Genomic DNA, 25727 nt, shown 5'->3' with positions numbered 1-25727 from the left:
GTGTTAACGGCAACATTTAGTATTGTATTTTTCAGTGTTTATGGTAACACAGGAGATTATTTGTCCATAGCATAAAACGGGAGAGGGGAAACAACCAGAAGGCACATATTTCTGTCCTCGTACTTTCAGAAAGTCAGCATCAATGCAACATCCACTAAAGTGGCAGAAGACATGAGAATGTACAGTTTTACTGCATTTACTACACTGAATGCAGGATCCCACCCCACCAACCAGCCGTGGACAAGAACATCTACCACCAAGACGACGTTGAAAAATACAACCCTTCACATTGTTCCCTCTTTGAACATATTACAACACAAAACCAGTAACCACTTTAAAAAGTTAACACTTCTCCTCCCCTCTACATTTGCCAACTCCATTAAGTTATGACCTGCATTGCCCTTGTTGTTACAGCCTGGATCCCAACCAGGGAAGAGGGAAACACGGCCAACTGTGTCAAGTTCCATGCTGCGTATTGGCAGTTTTGATCAAAAAGCCTTCAGGGATTATAGCAAATCTAAACTAATTTTCACTCTGAGCCAAATAAGCATTTGATCCCTCAGGTACAAATTAGCCTACCATACCACCTAGGGAGCATAATACCCCAAGGCGTTCATGTTTATAATCTTGGCTCTCAAAGCTCATTTCGTTTCCTTCATTAGGACAATAAAAACTAACTCGAAAAATGTGAACAGAAGCAGGATCACAGGCTGAAAGCAAATCCATTCTCTTTTCTGGTGAAGCAGAAACAATGATATCTGGGGATACATTTGATTTGCCTATATGCGAGAGAGGCACAGTTTAATCCTCCTAACCAACCCTTCTTGTTAGTTAACTAGAGATAAGTTCAATCCCAGGTGGCATCCTGTATCCTGAGGATATGAGCATTATCAGGTTTTTAAAGCAAGTGGATTTAGAAAACGCGCAGCCAGCTGGCCTGCAAACTTAGAGTTTATTGTTTCTTCTCCATTCACACATAGCTGCCAAGTTTTCCCTTTTCTCGCGAGGAAGCCTATTCAGCATAATGGAATTTCCCTTTAAAAAAGGGAGAAATTGGCAGCTATGCATTCACAACAAAGAGCAGCTGCCTCCTTAGCTATCCAAGGAGACTTATTTGAAGATTTCATTTACATAGTTTTTCTACTGATTAAAAGTATGGTGCTTAAAAAAATCCCTAAATTTATTTTAATAAAGATTTGCAAACGGAACAAAAATCCTGCAGACAACTGCTAATTTGATCAAACTCAGAAAAAGAGATACTGCTTCTACAGCATTTTTGTTTGATTAGCTTACAATATCAATTTTTTTCAAGAACTCTGACACCTGGCTGATCTGAAAGAAACGCAAAAATAAAAAAATAAGAACCACATTTGCTTTCATTGAGATGAACACCCATCATCCCACACAAATGTTTTGGCTCTTTGTAGGAATGCACACAATTACATAAATGTAAAGACTGTTGTGTTGGCACATAAAAGGCAAGTTTTAAATCCATATTGGGCCAGTGCCTTTTATTTGGCCAATCAGAATGTTCCAAAATGTTATGTAAAGCTTTCAAGTTCTCCAGAACTTGAAAGTGCTCTTGAGAACTCAAAGGCCTGCATGCTATATTGTGACACTTCTGATGGCATAATAAATGCAGTGTCCTTACATGGATTTTGGAACGCAACTATAAGGCTTGTAGCTAGATTTCTGCAGAAGATTCACAGCCCTTAGGGGTGCAGTTTTAATCTATCTAGATAACCAGTTTTCCTGATTTTTGTAAAAGGACATTTAAAGAGGCAGGGGAGATCTGGAATTCCAGAGTTACCAATGCAAACTAATATCCCCTTAGACCCTGCTGAGTGCCTCTCTCATGGTCTCCAAACATCATGCTATGAATTTGGGATGGTAAGTTTCCATCCTTTGCATTTGATATACAATACTTTCAATGGCAACATGAGACATCAAAATTAGCAACAGGCAACAGATTAAATAGGAGTACACATACATAGTACATTCTATCTATATACATATACTTTCAGCGGCCCCGGTAAGTATTCTGTTGTGTCCTAGAAGTACATCTTCAAAGCCCATTAAACCATTTGGCAATCAATATATTAAATAACATTCCAAGTTATCTAGTGCAAACTAAAGTTTGTTATACTCTAGACACGTAAAACAACTTCCACACCTCATTTCTTTAAGCCAAAAAAAGTTTTTACTAAATTCTCCACATTCCTTTCGGTATTGTTAAATTCAGTTACTTCTCACAAGAACAGCATTTCTCCTTAGCAACTAGTGTGTCATGCTAGTCTACATCAATGAGGCTCTCCTTTACACAAATCCGGTTTTTGGTCACGCTCCAAGAGACCAGTCTCGCAATGCGCCGTCAGTATTTCCGGAAAGAGACGGCAATACTCTGTGTGACATTTAACACGTCATTTTTGCCACTCCGTACTCCAGACTGACAACACCAGGCTCTGTCTTGGAGAGCTCTTCCATATACTCGCTGTACCGATTGTCTGCTGCGTTGGAGCCCTCTATTGTTCGAATACAGTCATTCCCATGTCGAAGAGGCTGCTCTTTCTTAAAGCACTGGGATGTCTTAAGAACAGGTGACACAGGCCGCAAAGGTTCCTTGGTGAAGGCTGCATCCAGCTCCTTGTTTACACGGTGACCTAGTTTCTGGGATTAAAAGGAGAATTTCAGAGTAGGCTCCTTTTTTCCCTTTGCAACTGTTTGGAACCTGAGAAACTGTTGTTCACATCCAGCCCCCAACCTGCCGAACTCACCTTCCCTATCAACATATGAAACTATCTTACAGAGAGTTCAACCATTCCTTCCTTCAGTTCACTACCATCTTCTCTGATGGCAGTGGAGCTCCAGAATCATCTAGAGGTCTTTCCCAGCTAGCAACCAGAGTTCATTTTAACTGGGGATCCCATGGACTGAACCTGGGGCCTTCTGGGAAACACGGCCAATGCACTCAACTTCTGAACAATCTCTCTCTCTCTCTCTCTCCTCCCTCTCTCTCTCTCTCTCACACACACTGCAGCTTTGCCACTCCCCACTATCAGTGGCACTACTTGTTTCCTTATAGTATCAGGTCCTTCATACTTTCTGTTCCCTCTGCTGTTCCTCAACAGCTGTACTCCATGCTCTAAGCAGGGGTCAGCAAACTTTTTCAGCAGGGGGCCGGTCCACTGTCCCTCAGACCTTGTGGGGGGGGCAGACTATATTTTGAAAAAAATATATGAATTCCTATGCCCCACAAATAATCCAGAGATGTATTTTAAATAAAAGCACACATTCTACTCATGTAAAAACACCAGGCAGGCCCCACAAATAACCCAGAGATGCATTTTAAATAAAAGAACACATTCTACCCATGTAAAAACATGCTGATTCCCGGACTGTCCGCGGGCCGGATTTAGAAGGCGACAGGGCCGTATCCGGCCCCCGGGCCTTAGTTTAGGGCCCTATTAACAAGGTCAGCCCAAGAGACCTACAAACAATCAAGACTCGCAACTTGGGATACCAAGTTACACTATACAAAGGACTGGTGTTTATGGTATGGGGGAAAGCTGACATTCAAGAGCATCTTCTAAGTCTCCCTTTGGTGCAAACTGCTCTTTGACATGTTCCAGTCCATTTGTGTGTGCGTATTACTGAATGGCCCAGCAGGTGGAGTGCCATATTTCTCTTGCCAGTTGCAAAAATAATCTTCACAAAAGCAACACAAAGAAACCATCATTTAAAAAAAGCATCCGATGGGGGGGGGTTCAGACCTTTTAGGAGCAAAGCAGGCCTGTGTCAGACCTCTGTGGAGACAAAATAGTTATTGGAAATACTCACAGCTTCCAGTTCCTTAATGTCTTTCTCCAGCAGTTTATTTTGCTCACTCATGCTCATGACCTGGCTGACTATGGATTGCCGGGGATGCATGGTGTGATCAAACTGATGATACATGTTCCTCCAGAACCTGTACATGCCAATCGCAATAGTATTTTAACACACCATTCTGACAGCTGGAACATTATTATTATTATTATTAAAACATCATCGAAACTTACTTAAAATTAAATGATACTGTGTCTGGCTCCAGAATTGTGAGCGACTGAGAAAATTTCTCATTGTAGATGGGGTTTAGGTACTTCTTGCATTCATCCAGAAGGAAAGGCCACAGTGAATACGTCTTCTCTTTCAATCTTGAAGGGAATAAGAACTTGAGTGTATTGCAGTCATGGCCTGAACAACACTAATGCCATATTTCAGTGGCAAAGCTACCCACGCGGTTGAGATATTAGGACAACCTCCCCCAACCTAGTAGCCTCAAGATGTTTTGGACTGCAACTTCCATCAGCTCTAGGGATGATGGGAGTTGTAGTCCGACAACTGGAGGAAACCACATTAGGAAAGGTTGGTCTATGGCCAGAAAGCAATCACTAGGGGTTAGGTGGGGAGGGAATGGAAACAGAACTGGATTGTGCCTGCAGTATTTTGGGGCGAGTTTTCCCCTGCGCCTCCCCCTCCCCCAATGCTGTTTCTTTACTTTAAAGTGGGGGTGGGGGTAGAAGGTGATATAGGGTGGTGATTAATCAAACTTTGATTCTCCAATAAACATTTCTTTCTTTCTTTCTTTCTCTCTCTCTCTCTCTCTCTCTCTCTCTCTCTCTCTCTCTAGCGATTATATTCTCAAGATGATTTTTCAAGGATCCATGTGCAAAAGATCTAGTGCAAAAGATCTAATGCATGCATCCCCAAACTGCGGCCCTCCAGATGTTTTGGCCTACAACTCCCATGATTCCTAGCTAACAGGACCAGTGGTCAGGGATGATGGGAATTGTAGCCCAAAACATCTGGAGGGCTGAAGTTTGGGGGTGCCTGATCTAATGTTTTTGCAATGCTGGGTTCCCCACCATCACACCAGAAAGGTGATTCTAAGCCCTAGCCGTTAAGAGAGCTAATATGAAACCTTACTTGAGCTCTTCTCGTTCTTTCTGGCAGTTCCCAATGAAGTTTCCGAACTGGCAGGAATGGACGTGTTCGTGGATCTGAAGGAGAAAAGCCTCGTTGAACTCAAAGGCTTGTGGAAACTGCTCCGTCAGGTGCCAGACACTTTCTAAAAACTGAGCAAACACGGGAGAGATTTCCTTTGGGTCTCCATCCAGCTGACCGCATCTATAAAATACATTCCGCATTAAAAGAGGCCAGGCGGTTAGTCTTTATTGTTCAACTGCGGGTCACAACGGAGAACAAAGGGCAATGTAAAATAGTAATCACAACCATCTAGAATATTTACAACAGCAATAAAACCTAATGGGGCAGACAGACAGACAGAATGGAACCCCCCCCCCTTCATATTGTATGAAGATCATCAGCAGAGTAGATCCAGTAAGCAGCATGCACAACTTCTACATTTCATTTTCATTAAAATAAGACCAGCTGCTGCAAAAGCACTTCAGGATAAATACGTGGGGGAAATGGTGGTCAAAACTAACCCTGGGTAGTCACAAAAATTCCATGCACCAATGTAACCTCCTTCTCCTTTCATAGGTTCAGTTGGGTCTTATCTATGTTTTCAGGACATGCTAAAAACCTTTCTGTGCACCCAAGTATTTGCAGAGTAGAGATACTTGTCATATATTTACTGGCCTCTGTGGAATTATATTTTGTATTGTTTTATTATCCATCATATGCTTTTTATTCCTCTGTGCATTGCTTTAGGATTTCTTTTTTATTTAAAAAAAGAACTAAAAGCAGTTTATTAGTACTGTATAATAAATATATGGGATTGAATCCTATTAAGTTCTACTCAAAGTAGACCCACCAATCTGAGCGGTTTGGGCCCATTTAAGTCTGCAAATATCAAGGGGTCTACTCCAAGAAGTTGGGTTCAACCTATGATCATGCTTAGTGGACACGAAGACAACAAAATTACCAAATGCGATCTAAAGGGGCTTTTCTGACTTTTAGGAGCACATCTCCATTGCTCTTTGGAAGTCCCACCTTGTTTCCAAGCCAGTTTGTCGTGCAGCAGAGTGATGGTGGAGGTGGAACAGGCTGCTACTTGAAAAACACAAGTTCAAAGCCTGCTTTGGAACGTGGAACTAGGGATGCAGTTTTTTGGACCCCGCCGTACCCAAGTTACTGCTATGTTGCTCTGAACGGCACATGCCAAGTCAGATAAAAACCACAAATAAAATGGGGCATGCATACATACACGCACACACACACACACACACACACACACACACGAAGATGAGCTGACAACTGGTATTTCAATCTCAGGTCAGGTTTCTAGATGCCAATGGCTTACCCTGGACCAGTTAAAAATGTCTGACACGCATGTAGAAGCATATGTACGTACATAAGAAAATGACACATTTTTTTCAGAGGGACAGAAAGAAAGAAAGCATAGAGCGTGACCTATAGCTCATCCTGGAGGGGCTACCAAGTCTAAGTTAACTGGGGACAACACAAAGCTCAGGGTAGATGCTAAAAGCCAGGAGCCGTCTCTGCAAGGCAAAAAGGAACAGAGCTTTCCCCAGGGTCTTGGGTTGGGAAGTAGGGAATCCAAGACCAGGGGCTGGCTGGACTGGGGCTGAGATGCAGAAAAGGTCATCTGAGGAGTGTCCCAGCTCAGGAGGGGTTCCAAAAACACAGCAGATGCAGCTTCTGGACTAAAAGTATACAGGTCCCTTATAAGATTATGAGATCTGTGCAAGCATATGAATTGAACAATGACACAGCGAGTTACATAATTAATTCAAATGTATAGCATCTTTGTGGCAAAATACCCTACCTGTCTGAAAATTTGTGCCCGAACGCAATCCAGTCTTTTTCTATCAAAACCTAGAAGAAAACAAAGCATCAGCTTTTCATCTGTTTTTATGCAGCAGATCCAAGTTTGGATTATATTACCCAGGTCAAAGTTCTTGGTTTTGATGAATTAAACCCAAAATATCAGAGCAGTACCCCAAATAATCCTAAACTCAAATATATACATTAAAGTCTCATGTCAGAGTAATTTTTAAAAACTGAACTGATTCAACTGGTGTGTTTACTACAGGCTTCTTCCCCAACCTCATGCCCTTCAGATAGCTTTGCCACTGTGCCCATGCATCGGTAACCTCAAAATTAAGACTACTACCGTATAATGTGTTGTTATGAAGGGATACTGTGAGGGACAGGGGATATCGCGAAGTCCCTCCCCTCCTGAGTTCAAGCCCATCCCCGAGCACAGGGGAAAGCAGAGAGAGTTCCGATTCCAATGGGGAAGCAGGAAGTCGTGTCCGAGGCTCAGGCAAGGTAGAGGAGCCAGGGTCCCAGGTGGGACAGGAAGGGGCGAATAAGGGGGGGAGACCCATCCCCCCAACTCCGGAATTACGCAGAAAGAGGAGGGGAAAGAGGATGGGTCTGCCAAAGCTTTTGTGTTGGAGAAAGACGCGCCAAAAGCCATTCGGAGGTTCTGGAACCGACTGACCACATCACTCCGTGTAAATAGCAATGACTTCAGCACTGTAAATACGCAGCACCAATAAAAGAATAAAATGCAGAGCTGCGTAGCGTCGTTACTCTGAAGTAGCCCACTCCGACCACTGTGACAGCAACCTCCGAATCCTTTTTGGGGCTACTTTGGAGTTGCCGGGATGAGCGTGTCAGAGGCGGAGAGATGGCGGCAGATCGCGGAGCAAGCCCAGCAAGAACTGCAGCAGCTGTCGCTGCAGGCCCAGGGGGAATTGAAGGCAGCTAAAGAAGAGACTAAGAAGGTCCAGGACGACCGGCTACAACTTGCGGAACAGGTGAGAGCGCTACAGGAAAGAGAGCAGGAATTAAGGGCGGTGGCGGTAGACCTCCAAAACAAGCTGGATGCAGAGAAAAACAAGGCGTGAGGGGCTTCCAAGTCCAAGTGCTGCCAGGAAGGAGAGCCGGGACCCTAGTAAGCAAGTTCAATGGAGACCCGAGGGAATATCAGGGCTTTGAGACTGAGATTGTGTATGCTCTTGAGCTGCACCTCGATGAGTTCCCTGATGATGAGCACAGGGTAGCGTTTATTGTGGAGCACCTTACCGGGGCAGCCAGGGAGTGGCTAAGACCGTTAATCGCAACAAAGAATCCTTGCATGAAGAATGTCAAACTATTTCTAGAAGGTTTGAAAACGATGTATTCGTCCGATAGTCATATGGACCAGACTAAGGAGGAACTTCATAATTTACGCCAAGGAAATATGACAGTTCGCGCGTATTGGGCGAAATTCACCATGCTGGTGCACAGATTGGGGTGGGAACTGGAGTCACCCCCAATGCAAGCGGCGTTCTACTTGGGGTTGCATGAGGAGGTGAAGGATGAGCTCTCGAGAGGTCCAAAGCCCAGTAATATGGATCAGCTGAGCAAAGCGGCTCTGGCGGTGGGGGTGAGACAGGAATCCCGGTGGAGCGACAAGCAAGCAACGCGCGCAAAGCGGGCTTGGTTCCCACGGTCGCAGGAGAAGCCACTCCCCCAACAACCCTTTCAAGCCACGCCTGGGGCCAGCCAGGACCAGGAACCCATGCAGATTGATAGCGCGCGCGGGCTTTTCAAACCCCAGCGGCGCCAAGACGCAAGGAGGGAAGGGGTGGGAATTGCTTTCTCTGCAACTCCCCCCAGCATCTCGTCAGAGACTGCCCACATCGCAGGGAGTGGCAAGGAAAGGCGGGAACGGTTGTGCCCTCCCCCACTGACGCAGCACCACAGCAGGGAAACGAGAAAGCCTGGCTGCAGGAGACAAGGGGCAGCAGCCAGGCACAGTCAGCAGACAACAGCCCCAGCCCACCCACCCGCACAGAGAGGAGCAGAGCCAGCCCACCCCTCCCAGAGCAGGAGTGGTTCTAGAAGTGACGCTCACGCTCCCAAATGGCTATCCCCTGACGGTCCTCGCCCTAATTGACAGTGGGGCGTCAGCGAACTTCTTCTCGAGAAACTTTGCAGAAGAGCACCAGATCCAGCTTCTGCAGCTGGATTTTCCTCTGCACGTGGCGACCATTGACGGCAGAGAGCTGCTGGGAGGGGCCATCACTCATCAAACCCCCCCCCATGAAAATGACGGTGGGAAGGCACTCAGAGACGCTGGCATTCAACGTCACCACCATCTCAGACCCCCCCATCGTTTTGGGCATGAGCTGGCTGGCGCGCCACGACCCCTCCATCAGTTGGCACCAGAGGTGCATCACTTTTGGATCGGACTTTTGCCTGGAACATTGCATGCAGCACCAACCAGGGGAGGGGCCTCCGATAGCCACGGTAGCCACCATGCACGTCAAAGGGGGTGAGGCGATACCCAAGCCGTACTGGGACCTGCAGGAGGTCTTCAGCGAAGCGGAGTCCGACCACCTACCCCCACACAGGCCTTTTGACTGCCAGATCAACCTGGTGCCAGGGGCAACTATACCCCCAGCCAAGCTGTACGCCATGTCGGACCAGGAACTGGAGGATCTGCGCGCCTTCATCGACAAGAACCTCAAGCGGGGGTTCATCAGAGAAAGCAAGGCAGCAGGGGGCAGCCCAGTCTTCTGGGTGGACAAGAAAGACACGCAACAGCGCCGTCTTGTGGTGGATTTTAGACGGCTGAATTCAGTGACAGAGCCAGTGGCTTTCCCCATGCCCAGAGTGGATGATCTCCTGACAGCGGCACGCAGGGGCAAGATTTTCACCAAGCTAGACCTGAGGGGGGCGTACAACTTGATCAGGATCCGGGAAGGCGATGAATGGAAAACCACGATGTTCACGCCTCTGGGCTCTTTTGAATATCTGGTGATGCCCTTCGGGTTGCAAGGGGGCTCAGCATGCTTCCAGGCCTTCATGCACCACGTCCTGGGGTCCCTCCTCTTCAGGAAATGCTTGGTCTTCCTGGATGACATCCTTATCTATTCCGATGACCCAGTGCAGCATGTGAAAGATGTCAGGGAGGTGTTGCAGCGCCTGAAGGAGAACCACCTGTATGTGAAGCTGGAGAAGTGCAAGTTTCACACCAAGGAGGTGGACTTCCTGGGCTACAAGCTGTCAGACAAGGGGCTGGCGATGGACAAGGACAAGGTGCAGGCCATCCTGGACTGGCACAGCCCCAGGACGCGCAAAGATGCCCAACGCCTACTAGGCTTCGCCAACTTCTACAGGAAGTTCATCAAGAACTTCTCTCGCGTTACGGCTCCCATCACTGACTGCCTGAGAGGCAAGCAGAAGTTCAGGTGGACACCAGAGGCGCAAGCAGCGTTCGAAAGCCTCAAGAGGGTGTTCGCCTCAGACCAGAACCTGTTCCACGTGGTTCAGGACGCGCCCCTACGCGTGGAGACAGATGCTTCTGATAAAGCTGTGGGCGCCATTTTGTTGCAACTGGACGCCAACAGAGAGTGGAGACCCTGTGCCTTCTTCTCCAGGAAGTTGACCCAGCCAGAGCGAAACTACACGGTGTTTGATAGGGAACTTCTTGCGATCCACGCTGCGTTCCAGCACTGGAGACACTTCCTGGTGGGCGCCAAGCACCCCATTCAGGTGTGCACAGACCACAAGAACCTGGAGTTCTGGAGAACTGCCAGGGTGCTCAACCAGCGGCAGATACGGTGGGCAGAGTTCTTCTCGAACTTCAACTTCTCCATACACTACATCCCGGGAGAGCAGAATGTCAGGGCGGATGCCCTCTCCCGCAAGCCAGAGTACATGGAGGAGGAGGCGCCACCGGCACCCAGGCACATTTCCCCCCCGTCAGCATGGTCCTGCGGAGCAGCAGTGGTGAGCGAGGCGGAGCTCACAGCACTGACGGCAGCGGATGAATTTGCCAACCGCATCTTCAGAGAACTGAGAGGGGGGGGGAGCAGGCAAAAGACTTTGCAGAACGCAGGGGGCTGCTTTTCTACAAGGGTGCACTGTACCTGCCCACCACCCAGCTTAGACGTACGGTCCTCAAGCAGATGCACGACAACCCAACGGCGGGTCATTTTGGGAGGGACAAAACCGCTCACCTAGTCATGAGACACTTCTGGTGGCCAGGGGTGCGGGAAGATGTTCGAGACTATGTACGGGGCTGTGACACCTGCCAGCGGGCAAAGGTGGTCAGAGCAGCGCCACCGGGATTGCTGGAGCCCTTAGCCACGCCACACAGGCCGTGGGAAGTGGTGTCCATGGACTTCATCACAGATCTGCCTTCTTCCAGGGGCAAGACCGCAGTGTTGGTGGTGGTGGACCTCATGTCCAAAATGTGCCACTTTATACCGTGTGCCAGGGCGGTCTCTGCAGAAGAGACAGCCAAACTGTTTGTGGATCACGTATTCAGACTGCATGGATTACCTTTAAGGGTTATTTCGGATCGTGGCCGCCAATTTGTTTCCAGGTTCTGGCGGCGGCTCATGAACCTCCTGCAGGTGGAGGTCAGCTTGTCGACGGCTAGACACCCGCAGACCAATGGACAGGCGGAGAGGGTCAACGCCATTCTGCAGCAGTACCTGAGATGCTACGTCAGCCAGCGGCAAACGGACTGGGTGGATCGCCTGCCACTGGCAGAATTTGCCTACAACAATGCGGTGCACGTCTCCACAGGGGTGTCGCCCTTTAAGGCCAATTACGGGCGCGACCTCAGATCTTTCCCAGAGAGGGAGGGGGAGGAGGAGGAGGAGGGCCCACAGGCTGAGGATTGGGCAGAGGAACTGGAGACGGTGCACCAGCAGCTCAGAGAACACTTGGAGAGAGCCAAGGAGGCGTACAAGAAGGGGGCAGATCGCCACAGGCGACCGGGGGAGGTCATTAGGGTGGGGGACAAAGTTTGGTTGTCCTCGGAGGGCCTTCCCATCAGAGGGAGGTGCAAAAAGCTGGCGCCCAGAAGGTTGGGCCCCTTCACGGTCACGCAACAGGTCAACCCGGTGGCATACAGGCTGGCACTGCCAGAGGACATGAGGGTGCACCCAGTGTTTCATAGATCGCTGCTGTCGCCGTACAGGGAAAGCAGCAGGCTCCGAGGCAGCGAACAAACCCCTGAGGGAGGGGGGGAGAGAGAAGGCAGGGAGCAACTCAATGAGGCCACGGCCATCCTGGACTCAAGGAGGGGGGTGAGGGGCCTGGAGTACCTCATGGCATGGGAGGATGCTCCACCGTCCCAGAATGAATGGGTCCCAGCCACTCAGATACAGGAGGAATTCCTGGTAGAAGAATTTCACGCCCTCTTTCCCCATAGACCCAAGCCCTGGCGCATGGAAAGGGAGGGGGAGGGGGAGGAAGCACGGGAGAGCAGTTCACCATGGCGCTGGGAAGCGGAGTTTGAGGAACCAGAGGATGAGGTATGGGTGTCACCGAGATCCACCCAGTCAGAGGAAGGAGCAGATTGGCAGAACATTTTTACCCCTACCAGCTCTGACGCCACGGACTTTTTGGGATTCCCGTCCTCCCAGGCGGAAGGGGGGGGGATCGCAGGACTGGGGGGAGGTGTTCACACCAACGGGCTCGGAAGGCACTGAGTTCTTAGGCTTCCAGTCGTCACCGACACCTGGGGGGGACCTGGGGAGGGGTGAAGGAGAGCTTGGGAGGGGGGTGGATGTGAGGGACAGGGGATATCGCGAAGTCCCTCCCCTCCTGAGTTCAAGCCCATCCCCGAGCACAGGGGAAAGCAGAGAGAGTTCCGATTCCAATGGGGAAGCAGGAAGTCATGTCCGAGGCTCAGGCAAGGTAGAGGAGCCAGGGTCCCAGGTGGGACAGGAAGGGGCGAATAAGGGGGGGAGACCCATCCCCCCAACTCCGGAATTACGCAGAAAGAGGAGGGGAAAGAGGATGGGTCTGCCAAAGCTTTTGTGTTGGAGAAAGACGCGCCAAAAGCCATTCGGAGGTTCTGGAACCGACTGACCACATCACTCCGTGTAAATAGCAATGACTTCAGCACTGTAAATACGCAGCACCAATAAAAGAATAAAATGCAGAGCTGCGTAGCGTCGTTACTCTGAAGTAGCCCACTCCGACCACTGTGACAGATACCCTTGTGCATGGGTGAGAAGCTGCAGCTAGCACAGCATGCAGCTGATAAGTTATTTGGTGGGACACCCCAACACTGCAGATATTTACACCAGTGTTGAATTTTAATGATGTACCTTTATAGGATAAAGATCCCCCCATGTTTATTATGACATGTTAAGTGCCATTAAAAAATGGCATATAGGAAGTAAAACAAGAGCGATTGCACCAAAGTAACTCGGTTGTAGCATGTGCCAACTGAAAGCAACTCGGTGTGCCTCAAGTACGCACCATAAAGCCTTTCATTGTTCTATAAAAGGGATCCAACAACAGACATCCCAGAGAACACACTTGCGACGTCCGGTCCCAGCCATCGGAGCAATGCACTAGCACACTTGCACTCTCCAAAGCTATGGCCTGTGAAAAAGACAACAAGATTGACTGATGCGTGTGCACTTGTATCACAAAGAGGAAAACAAACACAGCTTTGAACCACAACAAACAGCAGCAATAACTTGATTCAAATATATAGCCTGCTGCTGCACTCAGGTACCATGATACAGCGAGATAGCTCCTTGCTTGGAACTGCCCTGACTGGGAAACAGGTGGTTGTGGTATGTGCATCGATACCTGACAGCCTGAGGAGCGGAAGTTACTCAGTCCACACTCTTTTCCTTCCAAATGCCAAAAGGCAATTGAAACGTCCGAAGTTGACAATACTGACTCGAGTTACCCGAAGAACACAGAAAGCTCCCCTTAGCCGGGGGTAACTATCTAGACCAGATAAAGTTCCAGAACTACAACTCCCATAATTCCTGATCACTGGCTGTGCTGGCTGGGGCTGATGGGAGTTGGAATTCAGGATCAAGCAGAGAGGCCTTTTACATCATCTGCTATCTGATCTTTAAATTTAAAAAACAAAAATCTTCCACATGCAAAGCTTCTGCTCTACTCCTGAGCTAAGAACCCGCACCACATGCGGGGGGGAGGGACTCCGTGAACTGAGTAGCCAATTGCAGCACCTTCTTAAATACACCCAGCCAAATGGATCTGGGGGCATTTCCCACCCCCCTTTACTAAGATAGAAAGAAAAGTGGGTGCTGTTGGGGTAGTGCCCCTTGAGCATTTATCCTGGAACATAACTAAGCTTGTGGAATGCAGGCTGCACTTGCTGGTGTGCTATTATGGGCATCATCCACCACTGGCCACAAGTTGAAGAAAGCAAATTACTTTGGCTAAGAAGATAGCAGCATCCAACACGGCTTTGACGTGTCTCAGCCATCCACAGCTCTCCAAGCCAGACAGAAAATCACTGACCGACAGGCCCCTTGTCCCACAGACTGAAAGAGAAAGATACTCGGTCGTTAAATTCAAATAGCAGCACTTTCCTCTGCAGGGAAGCGACTGAAGGTTACTTTCACTTTTGAACAAATCAATTCCTAGACTTGATATGAACAACCTTTTCTTCCCAGAGTTTCATCTACATCCCATGGGGGCTGTGCAAGAGAGGGATGCTGAACTACGCGTGTTGCTGAAAGCTTGAAAATGTTACATGAAACAAAAAGAGGGGGATCTGAAATTGGTGTGCATTCCAGATATTTTTTTCATAAGGTTTATATTCCGCTTTAGAGTAGAAAAAACTCGAAGCGGTTTACAAAGAAAGAAAGAAAGAAAGAAAGAAAGAAAGAAAGAAAGAAAGAAAGAAAGAAAGAAACCAATGTATTAGCCCTTCAGTACATAAGGGATACTGTATTTATTACTTCAAGCAATAAGCTGTTTGGTATGGCTATGTGGTGGTGGATAGAGCTCTACAAGAGTCTATTTTTAATTATCAAGTGCTTTCTGCCAATTAGAAGCAAATTTATACATACCTTCCAAAAGTTTCTGCAGGCTGGATCTCATTACATGGATGTTTTCGATACCAACAAACTGGAATCTAATATTAGAATAGTTGTCTTCATTCTCATAGCCTTTACCTGCTGCTCTGTTGGCCAGTGCATTCAGCTTGAAGAAAAGGGAGGTAAAGCAATTAAAATGTGTGGGCACTCCCATCTGATAAATATTAGGAATGATATGATTGCTCAGGTTTCCAGATCTATAGGACAGGGTTTTTTCCTTCCTTCATGACCTCCTCCTTTCTAAGCCAAACCATTAATCACGTTGGATATGAAGTATCAGAAAGCATCCTACTCACTTGGTAACCCCCCACAATTTGTACTGACTCCTGAATAGCAGCTCCCAGTAGCATAATCACAATATGCTATGCGGCATGGAAGGCTGCTATTTTGAGAAGCACCGGCACAAAGCCCTCTGGAGCTATTGAATCAGTTGCATTGTTCATTGGATCCTGGCCAGGAGCCTGAGTCAGGTAAGCAACTCCTCCAAAATTGGGGAGGGGGATTAGTCCATGAGTACAAACAGCCAGTCCAATGATGATGAGGGATCCAGTGATCAAATCCTATAAGGAAGGAGCCAAGCACGCTTTAGCTTGGAGAAGAGACTTATCTGCAAACATCTGAAGGGCCGTCTCACACACAGTTGGCAGACCAAATTTATTCTCTGTCGCTCCAGAGGGTGGAACTCAGAAGAACTCATGAAGACAAAGGATGCAACCTAAACATTAAGAACCACCTCCTGGTGGAAAGAGCTGCTCAACAGTGGAGCAGACTGCCTTGGAAGGCTTTGGGTTCTCCTTTGTTAGAGGCTGAGTGACTAGCTAACAGGGACGCTGCAGTAATCCTGCATCATTAGGGAATTGGACTAGGCAACCTTTGAGGCCCTTTCCAACACCAGTTCATCCCATTGCCACTCTCAGTTTGTTCATCAAACTGAGTCCTAACAGAAACAGCAACCTAACGATATGGTCCAGTTAAGGAGCAGTAATTGCACATCACCCCTTCCCTCTGAACTACATCATTGTATCAGATGGGAAACCAACTAAAGGGAATGATACCTACTTTAGGCCTGGTGTCCACAACATACATATAGCAGTTGTTAGGATTGGCTTTGCTGATAGCTTGCAACATGTGCTCATCCTCCAGACACCTGGCACTGAATCCCGAGAGAGGCTGACTACATCTGCAAATGGCAGCCTAGTGAGTAGACGGAGGAACAAATATAAAGATAAAATAACAGAAGGTCTATATGAGCACTTTAGAGGACATGAACAGTGGTCTGAATCTTAATTACAGTTCTTAGATCTCTGGTAGCTGTAAGAAGAGAAGACGAAAGCTGGAAGCATGATGCATGGGTTTCTAAAGATGCAAAACTTCCAGAAGGAAACTTGAAATCCAAAATGTTTCAGAGTTCATTGTTTCCTGTTATAGGCAGAGACGGTTTGCCCAGATGGCAGACACAAAAATTAGTTTCTAGAAGAGAGACAAGACACTTTTGCATTATGCACAATCAACTCAGACCATTTTTCAATGCCCGAACCACAATAGTTTGATTCCTTGGTGTCATGCCTGCTGTTATTAGTTCTAGTTTCAACTTCCCCACATCCCCATAAACAGGAAGCAAAAACTTGAATCTTTAAGTCCTGACTTTTCGAACCAGTGTGAATAATTGCAACACAAGACAAGTTGTAAAGGTTCCACTTCTGGAACTCTTGCCAAAACCAGCATATAGATACAGATATCTGTGGTGCAACCTTAACCATGTCTAATCAGGAGTTAAGTCCTAATGAAGTCAATGGGACTTGCTCCCAAGTAAGTGGGGCTAGAATTGTAGCCCTAGTGAAGTGGGGCCTACCCTAATGTTACATTCTACTAACAGCCCTTTTTGATGGGCCACTGCAGACCTATGAATCTGGGTTACCCTACTTGTCTTTTCCTGTGATGGAAAATACCCTTTAGCCCATTTCCCCTGAATGGAAATCAGACTATACCTCATTATCTTTATGATAATATGACAGCACAGGAAACCTTCCTTTGCTTCGGAACTTAGAACTGCCAACAATGATGGGCTTGCTTGCACTCCTGGGAACATAAAGGTCTCTGGGATATGTTTCACAGATCTGAGGGAGGAAAGGAAAGGAACTATAAGAGACAGCACATTTAGATATGGCAGGGATGGGGAAGCTCAGGGCCCGGGGCAAAATACAGCCCTCCAAACCTACCCTTGGGACTCTCCTTAGGACACGGCCCTCACCAGCCTTGTTCCGTGGGCCCAAGTGCTTTTTGCCAGGCTGGAATGTCCTGAAAGGAACTTGTGTGCAGTGGGAAGGTAGCCTCTGGTACAAAGAGCCACAGCCATAGCTCTACTTACTTTTGCCTCTGCCCTCACCAACCAATAGTACGCACTCCCAGACCTCTGCTCACAAGGGAATATGGCCCTCAGGAAGAAAAATATTCCCCTCCCCAAGATATGGTGTGCAACTGGTGGCATGCATTGAAATCAATGGGAAAGGCCTTTCCCATAGAGCTCCTATCTTCACAATGGATATTGCTCAATTGGAACCCTTACCTAGAAGAATTCTGGCTTCAGAAAAACACTGACTGGGTTCTTGAAACGTCTCAGGAACATAAGACCCCTGCTGGATCAGAGCAAAGGCCTACCTAGTCTGAACTTTCTGTGCTCACAAATAGCTAACCATATGCCTGCGGGAAGCCTGTAAGCAGGACATGGGTGCAAAGAGGCCTCTCCTGTTTGTGTTACATAGCAACCTCTGACTCTCGAGGTAGCACATAGCTATAGCTTCCATAAATTTGCCAAATTCTCTGTTAAAGCCATTCAAGCTGGTGGCCATCGCATCAAAATACTTGCATGATTTCAAAAATAAAACCTGGGGGAAATTAATTCCTAGTGTTAATTCTGCACTGCCTCTTCTTTAGTTAGAGGCACAACAATCAAGGAAACAGTAATTAGGAGAGAAGTGAAGAAGTTGCTGCCTTGCACACAAAACTGAACTGAGCTCTACAGCAAGGGGAGAGGGGGCCTGATTATATTGCTGCATACATTCTCTCAGTTAATGAAGAGTTGAGTCATCCATCCATCCTGCATGCAACTGAGTGTGAATTCAATCGCAGCAGCTGCAAAACAGTTGCAAGAAACAAGGTTTTGCAAGCGAACCTTTGAAACTGAATTCCCATGAGGAAAAGGAACAGACCAACAATTATTCCAGCGTGAATGAGGTGGAAAACGCCACTTCTCACTTTGGTCTTTCATTTTATTTTTTTATTTTATGTGAGCAATCTATTTTATTTTTGCAATCTGTTACCTTATAATCACGATTTGCATCTGATAACTGCCAGTCAGAATTAGGCACGTCCATCCGGTTGTACTCTTCTGCAAGGTCTATGAGCTGCCAGCCTTGCACTCTCTCTTCCTCCTTTTGCTTTGGGTTGTATGAGAAGGCATACAGTTCGTCGTATCTTGCTAAAACAAGCCAGGAGAAAGAGAAAAAGAGGAAGGAGCCTGAGCCTCGCCGAGGGATTCCAGAGTCACCACAATGTCGTCGTCATTTAATTTATATACCGCTTAGTGTCGAAACAGTTTACAAAGTACAAAAAGCAGTTGCACAAGCACTCATAATTAAGTTGCATAATAAACCATAGTTAAGTTACATGATAAAACAACAGAGCATTTGAACAGGAGAATCAGGTAAAAGGATCAAGGGGATGCCTGTGTAATGGGAAAGGCAGTCACTCTACCTGGTTTTGACAGCTGAAGCAAGGAGTTATAAATATCATGGCAGTCCCTTTCTCTGGGAACAATGAAGTGAACTATCCTGAAGTTCTTGCACTGGATCACCAGGGGGCAGCCGGATGTGGTCAAGGCGAGTTTCTCTACCGCAGCAATATGATGGTGCAGTATCTGCAGCACAGAGAAAACCCACAGTGGCGTTTTCATAATTCTTGGTTTCCATGGAAGAACCACAAACATTATCTCAAGTTGCTTGCTTATTATCGGATGTGCTACACTACCTAATGCTGCGACCAGTATCCAAAGATCCTGTCCGCAATATTTTTGATTAACAACCTTTTAATATATTTCTATTGCTATTCTGGACATTTAATATGGCATTTTGCAATTTGCTTTTCTTTTAACTTGCTTTGGGACTTACTTCTTTCAGCTGTATGAAGAAAATAAAAATAAATTTGATATACTAAATAGAGGAGTAACCCCGGTGGGATTTATTTTTATTTTTAATTTTCTCATATTCCACTGCAAACTATATCTGAAAGTTAGGAAATTAAGCAGAGCCCTGATGAATCAGTCCAATGCTCCATCTAAGTCCTGCATCCTGTTCTCACAGTGGCCAGTCAGATGGCCATGGGAAGGAAGCAGAGCCTGGGAGTACAGTAACAGCATTCTCCCGACTTTTGGTTCCCAGCAATTGGTATTCAGATAACTCCAAGTTCCCCTCGGATTCAAAAGCAACTTCCTTGTAGAATGAAGAGCAGGGACTGCTGTTTGAGGGCGCAGTGAAAAGCCCCTTTGGGTGTAGGGATACTAGCTAACCTATATTCTATTAGCCCTGCTTCTGAAGGTGACCTTCAACAGGCTACAAATGCAGACACACCAACACACGGAGGAAAAACACTAGCTATACATAGCCAGAAACCTGTTAATGAAAATCTCAGCATTATCTCTCTTTTCAAAGACTAAAATTAAGAAACTACCAAAGGGGGAGATGCCAATTATTCATAACTCAATAAAATCATGGAGTTTAATTAGCTAGACTATTATAGGATATACAGCGCACCTAAAAAAACAAAAACAGTTTGCAAAATTAAACTATTAACTGTGGCGGAATGGGCAAAGAGAACTGATGAGGTGCCTTGGACCTGGGAGACTGACTTCACACACTAGCCAGTGCTAATCTCCACACATGCACAGGAATGATATCTGGGCAACTGGCCCAAATGAAGTGAGAATACCATAGCCTTCTCTCAGGAGGCTGGAAACAAAACATTGGAACAGTGCAGCTCAAAGAAGTCAACCTGAAGGAGGCATGTGGTTCAATATTCATTTAAAACAATTGTACCTCACATTCAGCATACAGCAACAATGACCCAGTTATTGCAAGCCAGGAGGTTGGTCCTGGGGAGTCCTCTACATCAGAATAAAGTGACACAAAATAGAATGAAAAGGGTGCCCGATTGGAGAAAACCATCGGAATCCTTACCCATGTCTCTTTCTGGCTCGAGTCTATAAATAACAGGTGAGTTGCCGTGAGATAGAGCGTTCCTGTTTGTGACTTGATGTTTGTGCTGAAACGATCTAATAATTTCACCTGTTCGACCTGTGAGGGCAAGGGTGGGAGGGGAGAGAACAGATTCCCATGAAGTAAAGCTATGAAACATATGATCTTGACATAAAAACAGCCCGGTCATTCAGTTCATTATCTCCTTCTTAAGGGGCAGATCGCTGTCTGGCAACAAAGTGTGTGTGCATTTGCAAGGACAACCTTTAGCCTTCACAACGCGCCAATAATGCAAAATGCAGCCACCAGGCATGTGACAGATGCCCTCATGTGCATGCCTATTGCTGCAGCAGCTCACATGTGCCTGCTAACAGGAAGAACAGCTCGGCTAGGACCTTTTCTGGTTTTGTACCGGTATCTTCCTGATCTGACTGCTGACCAAGAGGACAACATTCTGGTTGGGCTAGTAAAACCCTGGCTAAGTGAAATAAAAAAATTCCTTCAGTAGCACCTTAAAGACCAACTAAGTTTATATTTTGGTATGAGCTTTCGTGTGCATGCACACTTCTTCAGATACGAAGAAGGTATCTGAAGAAGTGTGCATGCACACGAAAGCTCATACCAAAATATAAACTTAGTTGGTCTTTAAGGTGCTACTGAAGGAATTTTTTTATTTTGCTTCGACTCAGACCAACACGGCTACCTACCTGTAACCTGGCTAAGTGGTAACTCAAGATTAACTGGTTCCAGGGGCTGTGTTTGCAGCCTCCAGAATAGAAATGGGATACTCTATATCAGGGGTCACCAACCTAAGGCCCATGGGCCAGAAGTGGCCCACGGAGGTCGTTTGACTGGCCCATGAGCCGCCCCCAAACTGAGTTGCCCACTCGTGCGCTGCACTAAACTGGCACGGGGACTCACTTTCGCAGTGCCGGAAATCACATCTGTGCGGAACCGAACTGGCCCAGGCAAGATAAACCTTGCTGACATTCTATTAAGCCCCTTGTGTTTTTTCAGTACAGTTCTGCGGTGAACAAATTCTCTCCCACAATTCTCATTTCCAATAGTACCATCATGCAATGATCTCAGAAGACTACTTGGAAAGACTGCTCCTAGAGAGAAAGTTAGGGGCTACTTCTCCTGCATCCAACTTGGAGCACAGTTCAAGAACTGCTGAGCAGATAACACAGCAACACCAAAGCAAGGCTATAGGCCTTGGGTGGCAACCCCCATACCTACAGGTGAAAGTTGGAAAATTAGAGTATCGTTGAAAAGTGCATTTATTTCAGTAACGCAATTTAAAAAGTGAAACCAATATATGAGATAGATGCATGACATGCAAAGCAAGCTATGTCAAGCCTTATTTGTTGTAATTGTAATTATTTGTCGTTAGGCGAGTCAATTATAAATGGAATGCAATTAATGGAATGTAATAGCGATGTTTATTTTTGTATTATTGTAACTATTTGTTTTATTACTGTGGAATTTCCAAAAGACAGCATTTGTAAAAATAAAAAAAAAGTTGCATTACTGAAATAAATGCACTTTTCAACAATATTCTAATTTTCCGAGTTTCACCTGTATACATGGAACCAAACACAGCTTCTCTCTGCTAAGACAAATAGAGGGTTCTGTTGTAACCCACATATTTAAGGAAGAATGCAGGTGCTTGTTTTTTAGGTGTGTTGTTTGCTATATGTTACTGATGTGGTTATGCCACATATGTCCTATACTGTACGTGGTTATGTGTGTGGTTATGCCACATATGACCTATAAGGCCTATTCTGAACTGAGACTGAGGGGAAAATCTACCCTCAAAAGCTCCTCAAAATGCAAAGGCTGAGAAGAGCCAAAGGGTCTTGCGTGCAGTATTCTTCCAAAATAACACAGGATGCTTTTAGCTGTAGCAGAGAGCAATTTACAGAAGGTCCACTCAGAAATTTAGCTGCTTTTAACCGATCGGAAATTGACTTTGAATGTTCTACATGTCTGTTTTGTCTGAATCCCAAGAGTAGGCCAGAAAAGCTACCACAAAGAGGCAATAAGGGAAGATTTGGAAAGGATGCGTTCCTCATATTCTCTTGGCAGGATTGCCTCATTAGCACTAATTCACCAGTCTGCTCCTAGAGCTCTAACAATGAGTCTGCCCCACAAGATTCAGAGAGTGCATCTCTCATACAGTCCATCAGAATCAGAACTCAAGGGAGAAAGCAGCAACAATGGAACTTCCTGCATCAGTAATGCAGGTTATTTGCAATTCCTGAATTCTATCTCAGTGTCAATATTTGACCTGGCTAGATTACAAGAAACATTTTGTAACCGATTCTCCAGCTCTTTGCTTTTAAAAATGCTGGCAATACAAATCAATAAGGGTCATTTAAATAAGTAGCTTTCAGAAATATGATGGTGCTAATTTGCAGGAAACAGAAAATCAGCAGCTTCAACTAGGGCAGCCTTCCAGGCACAGTTATGTTTAAAAATAATTAGGACCAGGTCAAAGTCACATGAGCAGGGTCTAAAGCAAGCCCTTAAGCGGCAGACTTGCCAGTTTGTGAACTGTACTTTCCCCCCTTACTCACCCACCCTGTCCAATTTTCATAAGCACAACTGTACCCAAATAAACAAGAAAACATGAGCATCCTCAGAAATGAAGTCTAACGGAACAGGTAACTGTAGGGCAGGATTTATTTAATTTTAAGGATTGAACTTTTTGCAAAGTATGAAGTATAATGTGGTATAAATCCATTTCTCCATAAGCTAATCTATGGCTGCTATCATGTTACTTACATGTGCAGCCCTTAGGATGGAAAAGTAGCTTACGCGCACAGCCAATCACTCTGAGCTGTTGAATTATTTGCACTGCGAGTCAAAGAAGTAAACAGACAACCCGTGAAAATGTGTGCCAAAGGAGTGGCAGCTGAGGACCAATGTGGCGTAGAGGTCATTGGTGAAGAGCAAGGAAAGAATAAAGGAAATACTGCACCAGCTTCGTAGTAATAGGTGACCAGGAAAACGAGCAAGCTGGCAGAGGAGGGATAGGTGACTTATCATTCCTCTGTGCTCAATATGGAAACCAAGTAGATTGCCAGAGAAGGGAGCGGCTCTCTTCTGCACCCAGTATACGGTAGGAATGAGGTGGGCTCTTTATCCCTTCTCTCCTACCGTAGGCTCCAAGCAAGCTATTAAAACACTCTGCAGGCTAGTAACTTCTGTGGGCTTATTTACAGGGCTGCTTTGTGAGCATTTTGTTGCTTTTTAAGGGTGATTCTTTCTTCTTTGGAACTCCCCAAAGGAAACTTCAGCATTGTAGCATAATTTCTTCCTTCTTAGGAACTCCCCCAAAGAATATTCAGCCTTGTAGCATTGTACAGAGTTGAACAGACAGCATAAATCGCATGACAGGTGCTTCTGCCTTCTGAAAGATAACCATTTTAAGCCAAAAGGAACAGGCTCAGATCCAGCCCAAAACATTTTGCTGCCTGAAGTGAAGGAATAGATGGTACTCTCCACATGGGCATAGGGTTATACTGGGGGCAGGGCAGGCTTTATGTGGGGGGGGGGCAGAACCGAGGTATCTGATGCAAGTAGGCAGTTAAGCAGATGCTCTAGCACTAAGCTATGGCCCTTTCAAAAGACCTAGCAAGAGAGATGGAAAATATAATATGGAATTTGTTTTCCATCCCATGACATGATCTCATAAAATCAAATTAGCCCCGCCCTTGGCTAAGAGCCTGTCAGAAAATATCACCCTGTAGGTTACAAGAAGAAGATTAGAAACACATCAAAATTAGAACCAGAGAATTGTAGAGTTGGAAGGGACCATGAGTCATCTAGTCCAACCCCGTGCAATGCGGAAATCTTTTGCCCACAACCTTCAAACTCACAACCCTCCATGGCTTTGCCCCCCCCCCCTTATATTGAGATACAGTACATACAGTACATACCTGCCTGTGACCTTCACTCCTCCAGATGAAGGCCTCTTGCTCACTCAAAAGACTCCCCCCTTTCTCCATTGCTGCTCCATTTGCTTACAACTGTCTCCCCAAATACCTGCATGAAGCCTCCTCTCATGTCCTTCAAATCTACGCACAAAACCTACCTTTAATAATTTGGCACAAGCCCCAACTTCCCATGTCCTGCTGCAATTAAGCCGATGCATGTGTAGCTGGGGCAACTACCAATTGCTTGCCTATTTCTCCTGCTGCCATTTGCCTTTCCCCACTGTGGTTTCCCATCAAATTATGTATGTCAAGCTCCTTGGGAAAAGGAACTATGCTTTTGAACTTCATAAGATATCATGCCCACTGACACAGAACACACACACATAACTGAAAAGTTACTTCCAAATAAACACGAATAAAATAGGGCTATGTGGCTGCAACCTTAATAGACAGTAAGTACTATGGAGATTAGTGGAGTTTGTTTGATTAAACAGAGGATTAAATACCATCACATTACTGTGGCCTAAACTTCTGCAGCCTAAAGCCCACTATCACCACACATAGGACCATGGGGGCACAAGTCCATGAAAACTTAAGGATCCCATTAAATTCCAAGTTCAGATACAGCCTGCTGCAGCAAACACCAAAAAAAAAAAAAAAACCCAGAGGGTGACTGACATTCATCCAAGTTTTACTCAGAGTGGACTCACTGAATCCCAATTTAGCCATGCTCGTTCATTTCAGTGGGCCTACTCTTGAGTAAAACTTAGTTGCAATCCAGCCAGTATGGCAGCAGCCTTAATGCCCAACCACACAATGCACTGTGCCATAAACCCCCATGGCCTCGGAACCAATTTCCTCAAATGTTGGCTATATAGGATGGAAACAAGTAAAAAGCATAGGCGACAGCAGAATTGACCACGGTGCCACAAGACTATTATCGTGCGCTTGTTTTGTTGCAACCTTAAAGCCCCGCTGAACTGAATGGGAATTACTTCTAGGGACACACAGGCTTACACCTGAGTAGGCATGCACAGGGTTTCACGGCAAGGCTGCAACCCGGGAGCAAGCTCAATCCGGTGCTCAAGGCTCCCAAGAAGAAGCCCGCCAGCGCCGCCACATCTCGGCCCCCGGAGCTTGCAAGGCTCCTCCAGCAGCAGGGCAGCAGGGCAGCGTGCAAGGCCGGCCTCCGAGCAAGGCCCCGCTCAGTTACCTTCGTGGTGCGAATGTGCTCCATGATGCCACCGCGCCCAAGCTGGCCGCCGCCCCTCTCCGACTGGCCGCTCAGCCGGCGTCTCCTGGAAACACTTCCTGATAATCGAGTGCTGGGGATGGAGGTGGGGAGACCAAAGCGGCCTGCAAGAGGGCCGGATTGCTCCCACAGCGACCCCTGCCGGGTGGAAGACCCGGTCAAATAGGAGAGAGAATTCTCAAACAGAAAATAGTTACAGGTAGGTAGCCGTGTTGGTCTGACGTAGTCGAAACAAAATAAAAAAAAATCATTCCAGTAGCACCTTAGAGACCAGTTTGTCATTGGTATGAGCTTTCGTTTGCATGCACACTTCTTCAGATGAACAAAAAACACAAAAGTTATTTACTTGCTTATCTCCCCTGGGAGAGAATTTCACAAATACTTTGTACAGAAAAAGTCCGTTCTCGCATTGCATATCCTGAGCTTCATATCCTTG

At 46.4% G+C, this 25727-nt stretch overlaps 1 protein-coding gene across 2 annotated transcripts; it reads right to left on the bottom strand.

The window, feature by feature from the left end:
- Positions 1-3: 3 nt before the first annotated feature.
- MTMR6 (myotubularin related protein 6) lies at positions 4-25434 on the bottom strand. Of its 2 annotated transcripts, none has more exons than XM_035115900.3 (14): positions 25253-25434; positions 20081-20197; positions 18603-18765; positions 18170-18327; positions 16838-16966; positions 15909-16043; positions 14823-14955; positions 14182-14291; positions 13243-13368; positions 6788-6837; positions 4963-5163; positions 4056-4190; positions 3838-3964; positions 4-2667 (listed from the first exon to the last, which is right to left on the bottom strand). In XM_035115900.3, the coding sequence occupies exons 1-14, from the start codon at positions 25274-25276 to the stop codon at positions 2413-2415; spliced, it is 1863 nt and encodes a 620-aa protein (XP_034971791.2). In that variant the 5' UTR covers positions 25277-25434; the 3' UTR covers positions 4-2412. The 2 variants fall into 2 exon arrangements, with proteins under 2 accessions (XP_034971791.2, XP_088524397.1); XM_088668271.1 differs by lacking the exon at positions 25253-25434 and adding an exon at positions 20813-21017 and having other exon boundaries at positions 20081-20572.
- Positions 25435-25727: the final 293 nt, after the last annotated feature.

The sequence above is a fragment of the Zootoca vivipara genome, chromosome 4 (genome assembly GCF_965207765.1).
Source record: "Zootoca vivipara chromosome 4, rZooViv2.hap1.1, whole genome shotgun sequence".
In the NCBI taxonomy this organism is placed as follows: domain Eukaryota; kingdom Metazoa; phylum Chordata; class Lepidosauria; order Squamata; family Lacertidae; genus Zootoca; species Zootoca vivipara.
The sequence above is the reverse complement of the archived record's forward strand: the minus strand, read 5'-3'. Positions and strand labels throughout refer to the sequence as shown.